Below are 13,193 nucleotides of genomic sequence, written 5' to 3' on the forward strand. Positions count from 1 at the left end.
TCTTTGCCCCTGAGATGTCAGGTTCACCTTTTGACCTCATTCTGCCAACAGAGAGAATTTCCGCACCTTCCGTGAGCTGTCAGAGATCTTCTCAGATGACAACAACTACTCTCTAAGCCGAGAGCTGCTGGTCAAGGTGGGTCAATGATCAGAGGGAAAAACCATACTCCTGAATGTAACTTACAGGTGCCTGGAATCTGTGTAATGGGTTTGTACAAACTACTGTGGGCTGTTGTGTATGTGGTACAATGTGTCTGTGTTTGTGTAGACCTTTTCCTCCTGCCCCATATGTGTAAGTGGATGTGGAGACAATAGTTGGTACAAATGACCTACATGTCGTCCCACACGTTACTCTATGTGTATGTGACAATGTCCCTGTGTTAGTTTTGTCTTTTTCCACCTGCCTCTTATATTGAATGTGTTGAACTGGATATGGAGACCATTGTGCACATAATTGACCTGAATGTTACTCAGCAGCTAATAGATCTTTAAGATATGAACTGCGTTTGAAAACAGGAAGTGGGTATGTGAAAAGTGGTTTTGAAAACTAGTAGTTGACAGGAAATATGGCTGGCTGACCCGTTACTGCTCTATAGATTCTCCTCTCGATCTATACAGCTGGGTKTCCATAGCAACCAGAACATAAATAGACAAGCTAGCTAACACCTTGTCTCCTCTCAGATGCTAGCTCATTCATCATTCATCATGAGTTGTACAACACAGTATAGAATCTTACCTTGTAGTGTTCTCTCTAAAATGTATGAGATCCACAAGTGCAAGTATCAGTGTGAGTGTGGTTTGAGAGGACTTGATATGCGTAACCGCATGCCTGTAGAAGTGTGTCACCAGCAATGTAGGCTGTGGCAGTAGTCATGAATATTTTACTCGTTCAACATGAGGCTCAATGCTTCTGTCAGGACTAGAGGCAGATCAGATTCCCTTTGATTAAGACCACATAGGATTAGATAGCAGACAACATGTTTGGTTATATCTGAATCCTCCAAGAGAAACATATTTAGTCTGCTCACCTGAATACATTCCTGCACAAAGAAATAGGAAGTGCCCTCGCCGTTGTTATGCCAATTTTGCATAAGTTACTCTTTAACTTGCAGCATATTCTTTCACTGGTTAAATAGTGAAATATGACTGCAAAAAGCAGAGGGTTTCTCCAACAGGAATGGCTATCCACATTCCTAGGCTTTTAGACAGGTATTTGAATTGGCCCTAATATTGAAGCTTGGGGTTTTTGGCAATGAGTTGAGGAAACCTGTGCTTGCTCAGAGGGAATCCCAGCTGACGTTGTAGGCAGTTGGCAGGTACAGAAAAGAGCCCCACCCTGACGATGCATGAGTCTAAGGGAAATTCCAAGGCGGTGTCCCACTTACCTCCTTTCCTACATTCCACTAGTGCTTAATCTATCTGGGCCAGCCCAACCAGGCCTGTGTAGGATTGCAAACTCTGGTTAGGTTGGGTAAAAAATTCCCCTGTTTTGTATCATTCACAGAAACATTAGAGCTAACTCAGCTGTAACCCTTCCTGCACCCTCTCATTCATACATTAGTGAATTAGTTTAGCCCTGTATGTCTACTCTTCTGAAAGTGTAATCATGGCCATTTCAAACTAGTTTTTGCACTGTTCTAGGGATTGTTTTGTGAAACCAGATTATCCTCTCTCTCTGCAGGAGGGCACCTCCAAATTTGCCACCCTGGAAATCAACCCAAAACGAGCACAGAGGAGACACCAACAGCAGAGAGACTTGGTGAGTCTAGATCTTTTTTGAGCTAAATAATTTATCATGAAATACCAACTTCAACCACTTTATGCCAGGTATACTTGAGTGCTGTTATTGGGTTCATAGCGCCATCTAGTGGTGAAATGAGAGCGTTGTTATTGCTCATGGAGCCTGTGGTCACTGCGCTCTTATAAAACTTCTCTCTGACTATGTCTCTGTCATAGGGGGTGATGCAGGGGACCATTCCTTACCTGGGCACCTTCCTCACTGACCTGGTCATGATGGACACAGCTATGAAAGACTACACAGAGGTGAGAGTCTATCTCTATCTATCTCTGGATCATGTAGCCTATTCAGTCTACTTGTTTAGTCTCTGTTCACATCTAATTATTATTTGTTCTCTATTCCAGAGTGGACTCATCAACTTTGAGAAGCGACGAAAGGTAAATTAAATTCTTACGTGCTACTGATAAATAGGCGTTGATAAACAGGGAGACATCGCCGGCATTGTGGCTATGATTGGCTGGAGACTCCCCCCCCCCCTTCTCTCTACAGGAGTTTGAGGTGATAGCTCAGATTAAGCTGCTGCAGCTGGCATCCAACAACTACAGTTTCACCCAGGACAGCTTCTTCAGGGAGTGGTTCTCAGGAGTGGAGAGACTCAGTGAGGCAGAGAGGTGAGGAGAGGCCTAAAGATTTTTATGAAATGTAAATTAAAATAATGAAATGTATGGGCATACAGTGTTGTTATTTCCATGCCTTTTTCCCATAGCTACACTCTGTCCTGTGAGATTGAACCGCTGTCAGAGTCATCCAGCAATACTATCAGAGCCAAGAAAAACGGCGGCATCATGAAACGCTGGAGCGAGTAAGTCCCATATTGTATAGATAACTTTTCACACTATGCCTATGTTTATTATAGTTGCAAATTAATAATAATTACATTTTTATTTTGAGCATACATCCTTCCCAGTGTGTTTTCCACTGTGTACAGTTCATTATGTTTTTATGGGGCCCTGTTCGCATACGTCTCCATGTCTTTCCCTTTTTCTCCAGTCGCCAGTTAACTGAGGCCAGCTGCAGCAGTGCAGGAAGCTCCCATTCCAAGTTGTTTGACCAGTCCCACATCAGACCGTGCCAGAGAGGGGGAGGTGATAGTGGGGACACCCTCAGCGTCACCTCAGCTGGCTCCAGTGGCTCTGACCTGGAGGATGTCAACGCCAGCTTCCTGTCTGACTCGCCGGATGCCCACGAGAGAAAGGTGAGAAGGAGGAAGGGCCAGGGTCACATGGGGGAGGAGAACACTCCCACCAGAGAAGCATCTCATCATGATTCATGCCACACACATCCACCTTGATTTTCTTTCTTCCTAAGATACTGACATTTCTGCATCACTGCAGCAATTTCAGTCCTGACATTTCAATATCTTCGAATTCATCTTCTGTAAGGGCCATGTTGAGGATAAGGGCCATGTGAATTGAGACTGACCCATGTATTACTTTACTTTACCTGCCTGTCTTGACTTGTGGCTGACTGTGGCTCTGATTCCCTCTATAGACCTCTACATCCTCAGTAAAACATTCCGTCTCTGCTTTGGGGAAAGAAAGCCAGACTCCTGATCCCAACTCCACGGTACTTTCACTCACCAGCCTTCTCTTTCCATCTCTCTCATCACTGGGGTTTTTCTTCTGTTCTAARTGTCTCTCTCACTACTTTCCCTCTCCCAGTCCCAGAATATCACTGGGATTCTTACACTAATGCTGCACTCTCATCATATTACAAACCCTTTCTCATTCTCATATTCATACTTATGAGTCTCATATACTGTCATATTCCACATTCTATTTGTTTATAGCAGCAACAGAAGTTTGTTCTGTGGACTGTAAATGGTTGTAATCATTCTCTGTCTCTCTCTCTCTCACTCTAGTTTTGGGAGTCCACCTCCCTGTCTTCTCTAGACACCTCAGGGATGGGTTCTGGTTCGGGCTCCAGCAGCGCCTCGTCCTCCTCTGTGTCCTCCACCACTCCTCTCCCAGGTGCCTCACGCTCCCACAAGCGCTCCGTCTCAGCCGTGTCCTGCTACTCTACACTCTCCCTGCCCCTCTACAACCAGCAGGTGGATGACTGCTGCATCATCAGAGTCAGCCTAGACGTGGACAACGGCAACATGTACAAGAGCATCCTGGTAAGACAGAGGGAGAAGAAGAGGAGAGAGCTAATATAGATTAATAGATTCAAAATGTAAATTGTTAGCAGTGTGCGGTTGATTCAATGAACAATGTCTGAGCCAGAGAAGAGGCAAATCAGGCAAATCAGTTTTAAATGTCAACAAAAAAAGGTATTTTTCATCTCCTGGTGCAGGTGACCAGTCAGGACAAGACACCAGCAGTCATCAGTAAAGCCATGGTGAAACACAACCTGGAGCGAGAGAAAACGGAGGACTATGAGTTGATGCAAAAAATCTCTGAAGAAAAAGGTAATATCATATGATCATTTTCCCAAAAAATATACCTTTCATTTTCATTCAAATAGATTGTCATTAATAGTATATTAATGTGTTGTTCTTACAACTGACTGACTCTAATCCATTCATCTTGTATAGTGTCCTAATTTATTCATTACTTAAATGAAAAACAAATGTTTTTACTAACAATATATACCTCTCCTCTCACCATAGAGCTGCGGATCCCAAACAATGCCAACGTTTTCTATGCCATGAACTCTACCGCCAACTATGACTTTGTGCTGAAGAAACGTGGCTTGTCCAAGAAAGGCCGTGCCAAGAGTGTAGCCAGCTCCACGCTGCCCCGCATGAAGCAGAAGGGCCTAAAAATCGCCAAAGGGATCTTCTGAGGACGAGTGTCCCAGCTCTCTGTCAGTCTGATGGATTAAGGCCCTCTAAATTCACCTAAGCTAAAGGATCTAAGAACTACGCTAGAGACGGAGCCCAGTGGAAAACAACAACAAATCATGTCTGCATGCATCACAAGCAGGCAGCAAAGCAGGAAAAGCAATTACCAGTATCAGACTGATGTCTTCTTGGCTCAGGCCTTGATGAAGGGGAGCTTAACAATGTGCTGTCCCTAACCCTTCGTGCCTAAGTTTGTGTCAGTGGTGTTTACAAAGGGAATATCATAGAGAGTGTATAGCGTACATATGGCCACGTTATAAACTCTCTCTGACTGTGTGGTGATTAGAGTGGTGTTGGTAAATGTTGTACTGAGGAGCATAGAGGAAGGCACAGAGAACAATGGTGGCCAGATTTATTAAGCCAAGTTAGTCTCGTGAGATAAAATACATTTTCAAGAGAGACCTGGACAAAGAGACCCGATGTGCTATCCTGGTGGGGTGTGGCACTTTTCCACTGTGAATAGATGGAAAGGTGGTCCATTGTAAGTTTGAAGAGTTGAATGCAGATACTGCCATATTGAATATGGGTCAAGGTGTGTGATCATTTCAGAGAAAACAAGGTGTGAGAAGTGTACACTCTGTACATCTTGTTTTATTGAATTATAACCAGGACAAGGAAGAAGGACATCACAGTGGGGCTCAATATGCTCAATAGAAACATTTCAAAGATTACGGAGGGTTGGTGTAAAACAAAAAATAGATAAACAGTGAGGAGTGATAGATATTTACAAAATACCCACACAGTATAATATCAGCATTACTTTGCAATGGACCTTTATGTTTGATGATGTTACCATTACAGTTATGCTATTTGTTTGGTACTCTTTACTTTGCTATACTGCTGCTAAATGTACATTTTATAAAAGGTCAATAATTTACCTTATTTTTTTACAAACCTTTTGGGGGTGAGGACAGGCATGARGTTGGGACTCCGATGACGGCATTGTATTGAGTATCATTAAGTGATTCAGGGGCTCCGATGACAGCATTTCATACCACCCGTCCCTACTGGACTATCTCTGTATGGAAAACAATGGTTTACATCTTTGTGCTAACAGTGGGATAGTGGTATCATGTATAATCTGTAACTGCCAATGATTCTCCTTATGGCTGCCCAATGCCTGCTCCATGCATGCAAGAGGAGGTAACAGTCCTCGCCTAACAACAAAAAGCAGTGCACTACCCCACACCAGCTTATTCTTACTTGCAATCTTAAAGACAGAGTGAGAGTAATGACACAAACTCTGAGATTCTTACAAGCATGCCAGTGGTTGTTTAATGTCATGGAAAATACGGACAAAAAGTTGTTTGTCATTTCACTGACATTACATGCCTTTATTGCTCAGTGCTGCATGCTGGTCCCAACCCCTTTAAATGGCTTTTTAAACTGTCCTTTCCTTGATGACCATGATAGAACCATAGAGGTAGGGGAAAGCAATATGGTGTAAACTCCCCTGTGATGGGTACTATCCAGACCTCTTGTATGCATGGCCTGGAAGGGGCGGAGAAGAGGCTGTTCTTTTGGGACATACATAGCATAATGATTGGTTGTCTCTGCTGTGCTTTGTCACTGTAATTTGCTACTTACACTGTGATTGGGTCTTTGCCGATCACTCTGATTGGCTCCCTTCTATGCTGAACACTGTGAACACACACACATTGGTCGTGTTCCTCTGCTCAGACGTTGCATGCATCAATCAATGGTTGCGTGCCACATCATCGGCTGTGCAGTCGGGAACCAGATTGCTATAACATATGATTTGGTTAGCTGACACATAAAATACCCATCTAGGCGTTGTAAGATCTGTCATGCATCAGCAGCGTCTGAGCAGAGGAATACGACCCTTCTCTCTCTGTCTCGCTCTCCATTATGACACAATTAAATAGTAAAAGTCAACCCTGACAGAGAATAGATAGAGGTCCATGTGGTGGTAGAAATGTGTTCAGGGCATGGAGAAAAGGTGGCAACTGGTTTATCACTATATGTGCCAAAGAGATGAGGGGGTCTGTCACTCTCAAAAGACAATGTTTGTTTCATTTCTCTATCACTTGAATTTTCTAGGGGAGTTTACCATTTCTGAGTGTTATGTTCTGAACACTACAACACCATTCTAAGAACCTCAGATACACTGTTCAAGCCTAGGTGGCAGTGCGGTTACTACTGGTTACCCTTGGAGAAACTGCACCACTTCCCTAAATAGTAACAATCCTTTGTTTCTTTTCAAAGAATGGGTTCAGTATAATTTATGCTTTACATAAGTGGCTGTGTTTACTACCACTTGACTGATTGTTTTGTGGTGTTATTCATAATTACTGGAGCTTGCTTTGCTTGACCTGGAATGACTGGTCCTCTGCAGATTTATTTTGCATTATCTGTCGCCTTTGCCATTATAACTGAGTTAAAACCTTTGTATGTGTTTGCAGTGTCTTGTCTCTCATGTTTTTCTATTCCTAATGAATTAACAAAATATTGAGATGTCATACTATATGGAATTGTCTTTGTTTATGTCTTTGTTGACCTGGCATTATTTATTGGTTTGTACAGAAAGATTTTGTTATGCATTGTATATTATTTCCTCTCTTGTGTAATTATAGATTATTATATATTCATGTAAATACAAATAAACACTTAAGTTTACAAAAGTAAATACTCATTTGTTTAACGTTTTTGGTGTAATTTAGTTCAAGTGAGGTGAGAAGATGGCTCCTTCCTTGGCAGATATGATAGATAGTTACCCCATGGTATTAACTTACAGCCTACACAATAAATGAAAGCAATAGAAGAATATTCACAGGAAAGCATCTAAGATGATGAACATAATAGGCTACAGTATTTTATCAGTTCTGGACTACGGAATTCGTTATGTCCTCTCTGGTGCTTCAGACTGGCCACGAAGGAAAGGAGACAAGCAAAGGAAGTTAGATAAGGAAGCCATTATACTGACGTCATTTCACAGCGCCAGTTAGTTTTTTACACAATGCGCATGCTCATCCGCGCTGATCTTTGTTGTTACATTTCCAATATGGCGCTTAGTAAGACATTTGGACAAAAACCTGTCAAATTTCAGCTTGAAGAAGATGGGGATTATTATATGATTGGGTCAGAGGTTAGTATTTTCTTTGGTTATAGTATATTTTAAGATGAGTCATTTAGTGTAATTTAGCTGTAGTATAACCAAAGTTAGTTACGACGGTTTGGTGCGTTTGCTTGATAATTACCGGAGGTAACATTAGCACCTAGCCGAGGCGAGAGATAGCAGCTAACAGTAGCTAGCTTGTTGATAACAGTAACAGATGCTACCCTCGTAAGTTAGCTAAACCTAGTAAGCCCTTACATTTTCTCAATTTGCCGTTTTTGATTTTAGGTAGGAAATTACCTGCGTATGTTCAGAGGTTCCTTGTATAAGAGATACCCATCACTATGGAGGAAACTGGCATCAGTGGAGGAGCGGAAGAAAATAGTGGAATCATCACACGGTTAGTAACCAAGCTAGTTAGTTAATTACCATGAAACGATAACATGGGATAACGAAGGCATACTCTTGTAATGTGGTTAATTGTTAAGCACTTCCTTCACTTCTATCAGATCATGGTTACACAACCTTAGCTACCAGTGTGACCCTTCTGAAGGCATCAGAGGTAGAGGAGATCTTCGAAGGAAACGATGAGAAGTACAAAGCTATCTCCATCAGCACAGAGCCCCCAGCTTACCTCAGGTATTGTCATCAGCATTCTCTCATAAATGTTTTGCCTGGTCCTTGATGGTCTAGGTATTGTAGTCAATAAATCTTGTTTCATATATTTTCTTCACGTGTCACTGTGTCTGGTCTTGCCAACAGGGAGCAGAAGGGTAAGAGGAATAGTCAGTGGGTCCCCACGCTACCCAACAGCTCTCATCACCTGGATGCTGTCCCCTGCTCCACCACTATCAACCGCAGCCGCTTAGGCCGAGACAAGAAGAGGACCTTCCCTCTCTGGTGAGCCTGATTAAAACCTAAACCGCTGTCAGAACAGATGAACTCTGATGTAAAGGCCTATCACAGTCAATCATAATGTAAACAAAACTGTTTGAAACAATTTTTCAAATGTGTGACTTGTGTTACTGTTCTCTCTCCCATGCACAGCTTTGATGACCATGATCCTGCAGTGATCCATGAGAATGCCACCCAGTCTGAGGTTCTGGTTCCAATCCGACTGGACATGGAGATAGAGGGGCAGAAGCTTAGGGATGCTTTCACCTGGAATATGAACGGTAGGATTGCATTGTAGCTCTCAGTCTAAAACTGGTGTCCATAACGTTGGTATTTGAATCCCTTTATATCTCTTTAGTTTTCTAGAACAAAATTATTTAAACATGACAACGTTCTTGTCATCTTCTGCCCAACCACTTTTTCTTCTCAGTCCTAGTTCAAGTTCTCATGTCGTACATGCTGTTGTTCCTCAGAGAAGCTCATGACTCCTGAAATGTTTGCGGAGATCCTGTGTGACGACCTGGACCTGAACCCCTTGGCCTTTGTCCCGGCCATCGCCTCAGCCATCCGCCAGCAGATAGAGTCCTATCCCACAGACAGCATCCTGGACGAACAGACTGACCAGAGGGTCATCGTCAAGGTACAACCAAGATTGTTATGTTAACTTACTGTGTGTGCAACAATGTGGTGAGACCAGAGTTACAGAACTTAGACTGTGTCTGATAATTAAAAGGTGCAATTTGTAGAAATAGCACCACCATTTCCTGGTTTCAAAAATATTCAAACGTTCACCTGATTTTAGTTTGACACAACAATAAATGTATAGTGTAGAAAATCATTGTACCATCTAAACTGCTGTGAAATATATTTTGAATAACCAAAAATATTGTATTTATCTGTTTGAACCCGATGGAAAAAAAGTATAAAGAAGCTAATATAAAACTTACGGAGGGGAATCATAGAAATATCACACAAAGGTCATGCCGCGTATCAGACTTGCTTTCAATGAGAATGGCAGATCTATAACTCGCATTTCTATCTGAAATCACATAATGGACCTTTAACTGATTAGTTAAAACATGATTTCTTATCTTTACCATAAGCTAAACATCCACGTTGGAAACATCTCGCTCGTGGACCAGTTTGAGTGGGATATGTCAGAAAGGGAGAACTCCCCAGAGAAGTTTGCCCTGAAACTGTGCTCGGAGCTGGGCCTAGGGGGAGAGTTTGTCACCACCATTGCTTACAGCATCCGAGGACAACTTAGTTGGCACCAGAGGACATACGCTTTCAGGTAATATATACAGATTGGTCTTCACACCCGAGACCCGAATTCTACATTTTTTCACAGGTCTGGGTCCAATCTGATATAATTACACATACCTGAGACCTGTGAGAATCATAACGTGTTTCCCCTTAAGGACCCGTACAGAGCTGAACGCAACTGCTGCAGTAAAGAAAGAGAGAACTATATTTATGTTTTTGCTCTTGCTTTTCACGAGTGGCGTGTAGCTTGTTGTCGTCCGCCAATCATAAGTCATCAAAGCGGCACTACAGTCATAGAGCCTCCGTGTGTGGCAAAATAAGTTAGGAGGTCTCTAATCGCTCAGCTCCGGATAATAAAGTAGCTTAAAAATGGGCTTTTATGCTGCTTCCCTCATTGGGATCGGACCGGGTCTGGATCCAACCGGGTCTATACGGAACGGGTCTCTAACATACAGTACCAGTCAAAAGTTTGAACACACCTACTCATTCAAGGGTTTTTCTATATTTTTACTATTTTCCACATTGTCGAATAATAGTGAAGACATCAAAACTATGAAATAACACATGGAATAATGTAGTAACCAAAAAAGTGTTAAATAAATCTAAATATTTTATATTTGAGGTTCTTCAAAGTAGCCACCCAAGGTAGGGGTGGTATACAGAACATAGCCCTATTTGGTAAAAAACCAAGTCCATGTTATGGCAAGAACAACTCAAATAAGCAAAGAGAAATGACAGTACATCATTAAGACATGAAGGTCAGTCAATACGGAAAATTAAGACATTTGAAAGTTTCTTCAAGTGCAGTCGCAAACACCATCAAGCACTATGATGAAACTAGCTCTCATGAGGACTGCCACAGGAGAGGAAGACCCAGAGTTACCTTTGCTGCAGAGGAGATGTTCAATAGAATAACTGCACCTCAGATTGAAGCCCAAATAAATGCCTCAGAGTTCAAGTAACAGACACATCTGAACATCAACTGTTCAGAGGWGACGGTGTGAGTCAGGCCTTCATGGTCGAATTGCTGCAAAGAAACCACTACTAAAGGACATCAGTAAGAAGAGACCTTCTTGGGCCAAGAAACACAAGCAATGGACATTAGATCGGTGGAAATCTGTCCTTTGGTCTGATGAGTCCAAATTTGAGAGTTTTGGTTCCAACTGCCGTGTCTTTGTGAGACGCAGAGTAGGTGAACGGATGATCTCCGCATGTGTAGGTCCCACCGTGAAGCATGGAGGAGGTGTGATGGTGTGGGGGTGCTTTGCTGGTGACACTGTCAGTGATTTCTTTAGAATTCAAGGCACACTTATCCAGCATGGCTATCATAGCATTCTGCAGCAAACGCCATCCCATCTGGTTTGGGCTTAGTGGGACTGTCATTTGTTTTTCAACAGAACAATGACCTCAAACACACCTTTAGGCCATGTAAGGGCTATTTGACCAAGAGGGAGAGTGATGGAGTGCTGCATCAGATGACCTGGCCTCCACAATCACCTGACCTCAACCAAATTGAGATGATTTGGGATGAGTTGGACCGCAGAGTGAAGGAAAACCAGCCAACAAGTGCTCAGCATATGTGGGTACTCCTTCAAGACTGTTGGAAAAGCATTCATCATGAAGCTGGTTGAGAGAATGCCAAGAGTGTGCAAAGCTGTCAAGGCAAAGGGTGGCTACTTTGAAGAATCTTAAACATATCAAAAGATATTTTATATTTAACACTTTTTTGGGTTACTACATGATTCCATAGTTGATGTCTTCACTATTATTTTACAATGTAGAAAATAGTAAAAAATAAAGAAAACCCTTGAATGAGTACTGTATGTATAGCAAATACTCAAAGCTGAGCTGGTAAGAGGACTGATCTATCTCCAATAGTTTTTGTATTTGGGTGAAATGTAATAGACGTTCTTGACTTTGTAAAGTCTGTTTGTGAAGCAATGTATGAATTGGGTGAAAAGTAACTCCCCGGGCAGTAACACTGACCTCTGCTTCTGTTGGGCTCCTATCCTAAAATATCCCTTTCAGCAACATGCTATTTTCCTGTTTGGCTGTGTCTCATGGTTGTGCAAGTAATTTGTTGCGGCTCTTTGTCTCCTTGCAGTGAGAACCCGCTGCCCACGGTAGAGATAGCCATCCGGAACACAGGTGAAGCTGACCAGTGGTGCCCACTGCTGGAGACACTGACAGACGCAGAGATGGAGAAGAAGATCAGGGACCAGGATAGAAACACTCGGTGGGTGGTGCCGCGTTGGACTACTGTCCTAAAAATATACTTCATGATCTATAGACGGGTTGGTTGTTTAGCAACAAAACCGACGCCTGTGCAACTGTGGCAAAACAGACTGGGTGGGCTTAGATTGTTGACAACATGTAAACTATATTTTGTTTCCAATGTTTGTGTAAATTAATATGTTCAATAATGAGCACTTGTCTCTCAAATACATCGTTACAATTGTTGGTTAGCTCGCTAGCAAATTTTAGCCATATTAGCATAGACATCCAGTCAAAACAAGACATGGTATCAAGAACAAGCTGAAACAAGACCAATTTTCCCCATGCGGCAGCTTCTTGTCATTGACCAATTAGTGAACAAAAGATCAGATTTGGGCTGCCTGTCTAAACGCAAAGTTTGGTAAATGGAACTATCCATCTAGCTTCTGTTCATTCAATGAAATGTGTTTGTGTCGTTACTGATATTGACTCCGTGTACATTTGCATTGCAGGCGCATGAGACGACTGGCAAACACGTGGTAGTTGATGCAAGAGGAATGTCTTGCTCCTTCAACAAGACCGACAGTAGGCTATTTGATGAAGTACGAGAGTGTTGGGACTTGCTATGCTAACAGCATTAACACAGGCAGTGCTTCAGCCTGTTTACCAGAGCAGGTCCTCCTCTTCACCGATCACCTCAGCTCTCTACACAGCCTACGTCCCCTCCATGTGTTTATTTGAGCAAAGCTCCACCACAAACACCCCCTACAATGTGCTCCCTCCCCTTCCCCTGTGTGGTGAACCTGTTCCCACTTTGACCACTGACTCTTCTACCCACCCACAGAGGAGTGAAAAAACACAGGAAAACTCAGACAATATATTCTGTTATGTTGTATTTGTTGTCTTTTTGTACATTTGAATAATTCTTACAAAAATAAAAGTGAAATTATCTTGATTGCTTTTGATAAGTGTTATGTCTTTGTAAATTGCATTAAATCATAGTGACCATACAATCAAATGAAAGGTTATTAAACTAATTTAGGGAGTAAAAATACGTTTGCTGCCTTATTACAAAGTTGTTGGGCTGTTTTGCATGCTTT

At 42.3% G+C, this 13,193-nt stretch overlaps 2 protein-coding genes across 5 annotated transcripts in view; both read left to right on the forward strand.

Annotated features, from left to right (window-relative positions):
- The window catches only part of LOC111975184 (ral guanine nucleotide dissociation stimulator), a 32,663-nt gene extending 25,400 nt beyond the window's left edge, over positions 1-7,263 (forward strand). For 2 of the 4 annotated variants that reach the window (XM_024003395.2, XM_024003393.2), the window contains exons 8-18: positions 52-136; positions 1,682-1,759; positions 1,957-2,043; positions 2,143-2,175; positions 2,288-2,409; positions 2,505-2,600; positions 2,789-2,993; positions 3,290-3,364; positions 3,660-3,917; positions 4,094-4,208; positions 4,410-7,262. In XM_024003395.2, the coding sequence (XP_023859163.1) occupies positions 52-136; positions 1,682-1,759; positions 1,957-2,043; positions 2,143-2,175; positions 2,288-2,409; positions 2,505-2,600; positions 2,789-2,993; positions 3,290-3,364; positions 3,660-3,917; positions 4,094-4,208; positions 4,410-4,585 (1,330 nt within the window). In that variant the 3' untranslated portion in view covers positions 4,586-7,262. Of the gene's footprint in view, positions 1-51; positions 137-1,681; positions 1,760-1,956; positions 2,044-2,142; positions 2,176-2,287; positions 2,410-2,504; positions 2,601-2,788; positions 2,994-3,289; positions 3,365-3,659; positions 3,918-4,093; positions 4,209-4,409 lie in introns of all 4 variants that reach the window. The other 2 variants (XM_024003394.2, XM_024003392.2) reach the window with 1 other exon arrangement.
- Positions 7,264-7,641: 378 nt separating this feature from the next.
- On the forward strand, positions 7,642-13,048 carry LOC111974237 (SWI/SNF-related matrix-associated actin-dependent regulator of chromatin subfamily B member 1). The gene is made up of 9 exons (XM_024001896.2): positions 7,642-7,749; positions 8,008-8,119; positions 8,229-8,358; positions 8,482-8,619; positions 8,767-8,894; positions 9,087-9,253; positions 9,717-9,907; positions 11,984-12,115; positions 12,606-13,048. Exons 1-9 carry the CDS (start codon positions 7,666-7,668, stop codon positions 12,634-12,636), a joined length of 1,113 nt encoding a protein of 370 aa, XP_023857664.1. The 5' UTR covers positions 7,642-7,665; the 3' UTR covers positions 12,637-13,048.
- Positions 13,049-13,193: the final 145 nt, after the last annotated feature.

Source organism: Salvelinus sp. IW2-2015, linkage group LG15 (genome assembly GCF_002910315.2).
Source record: "Salvelinus sp. IW2-2015 linkage group LG15, ASM291031v2, whole genome shotgun sequence".
In the NCBI taxonomy this organism is placed as follows: Eukaryota; Metazoa; Chordata; class Actinopteri; order Salmoniformes; family Salmonidae; genus Salvelinus; species Salvelinus sp. IW2-2015.

Excerpts from the sequence above, each read along its gene's own strand:
- LOC111974237 (XM_024001896.2), top strand. The coding sequence starts at position 7,666 with ATGGCGCTTAGTAAGACATTTGGACAAAAACCTGTCAAATTTCAGCTT. Across the intron at positions 8,120-8,228 it reads AATAGTGGAATCATCACACG|ATCATGGTTACACAACCTTA; the intron begins GTTAGTAACCAA and ends CACTTCTATCAG. Across the intron at positions 8,620-8,766 it reads AAGAGGACCTTCCCTCTCTG|CTTTGATGACCATGATCCTG; the intron begins GTGAGCCTGATT and ends TCCCATGCACAG.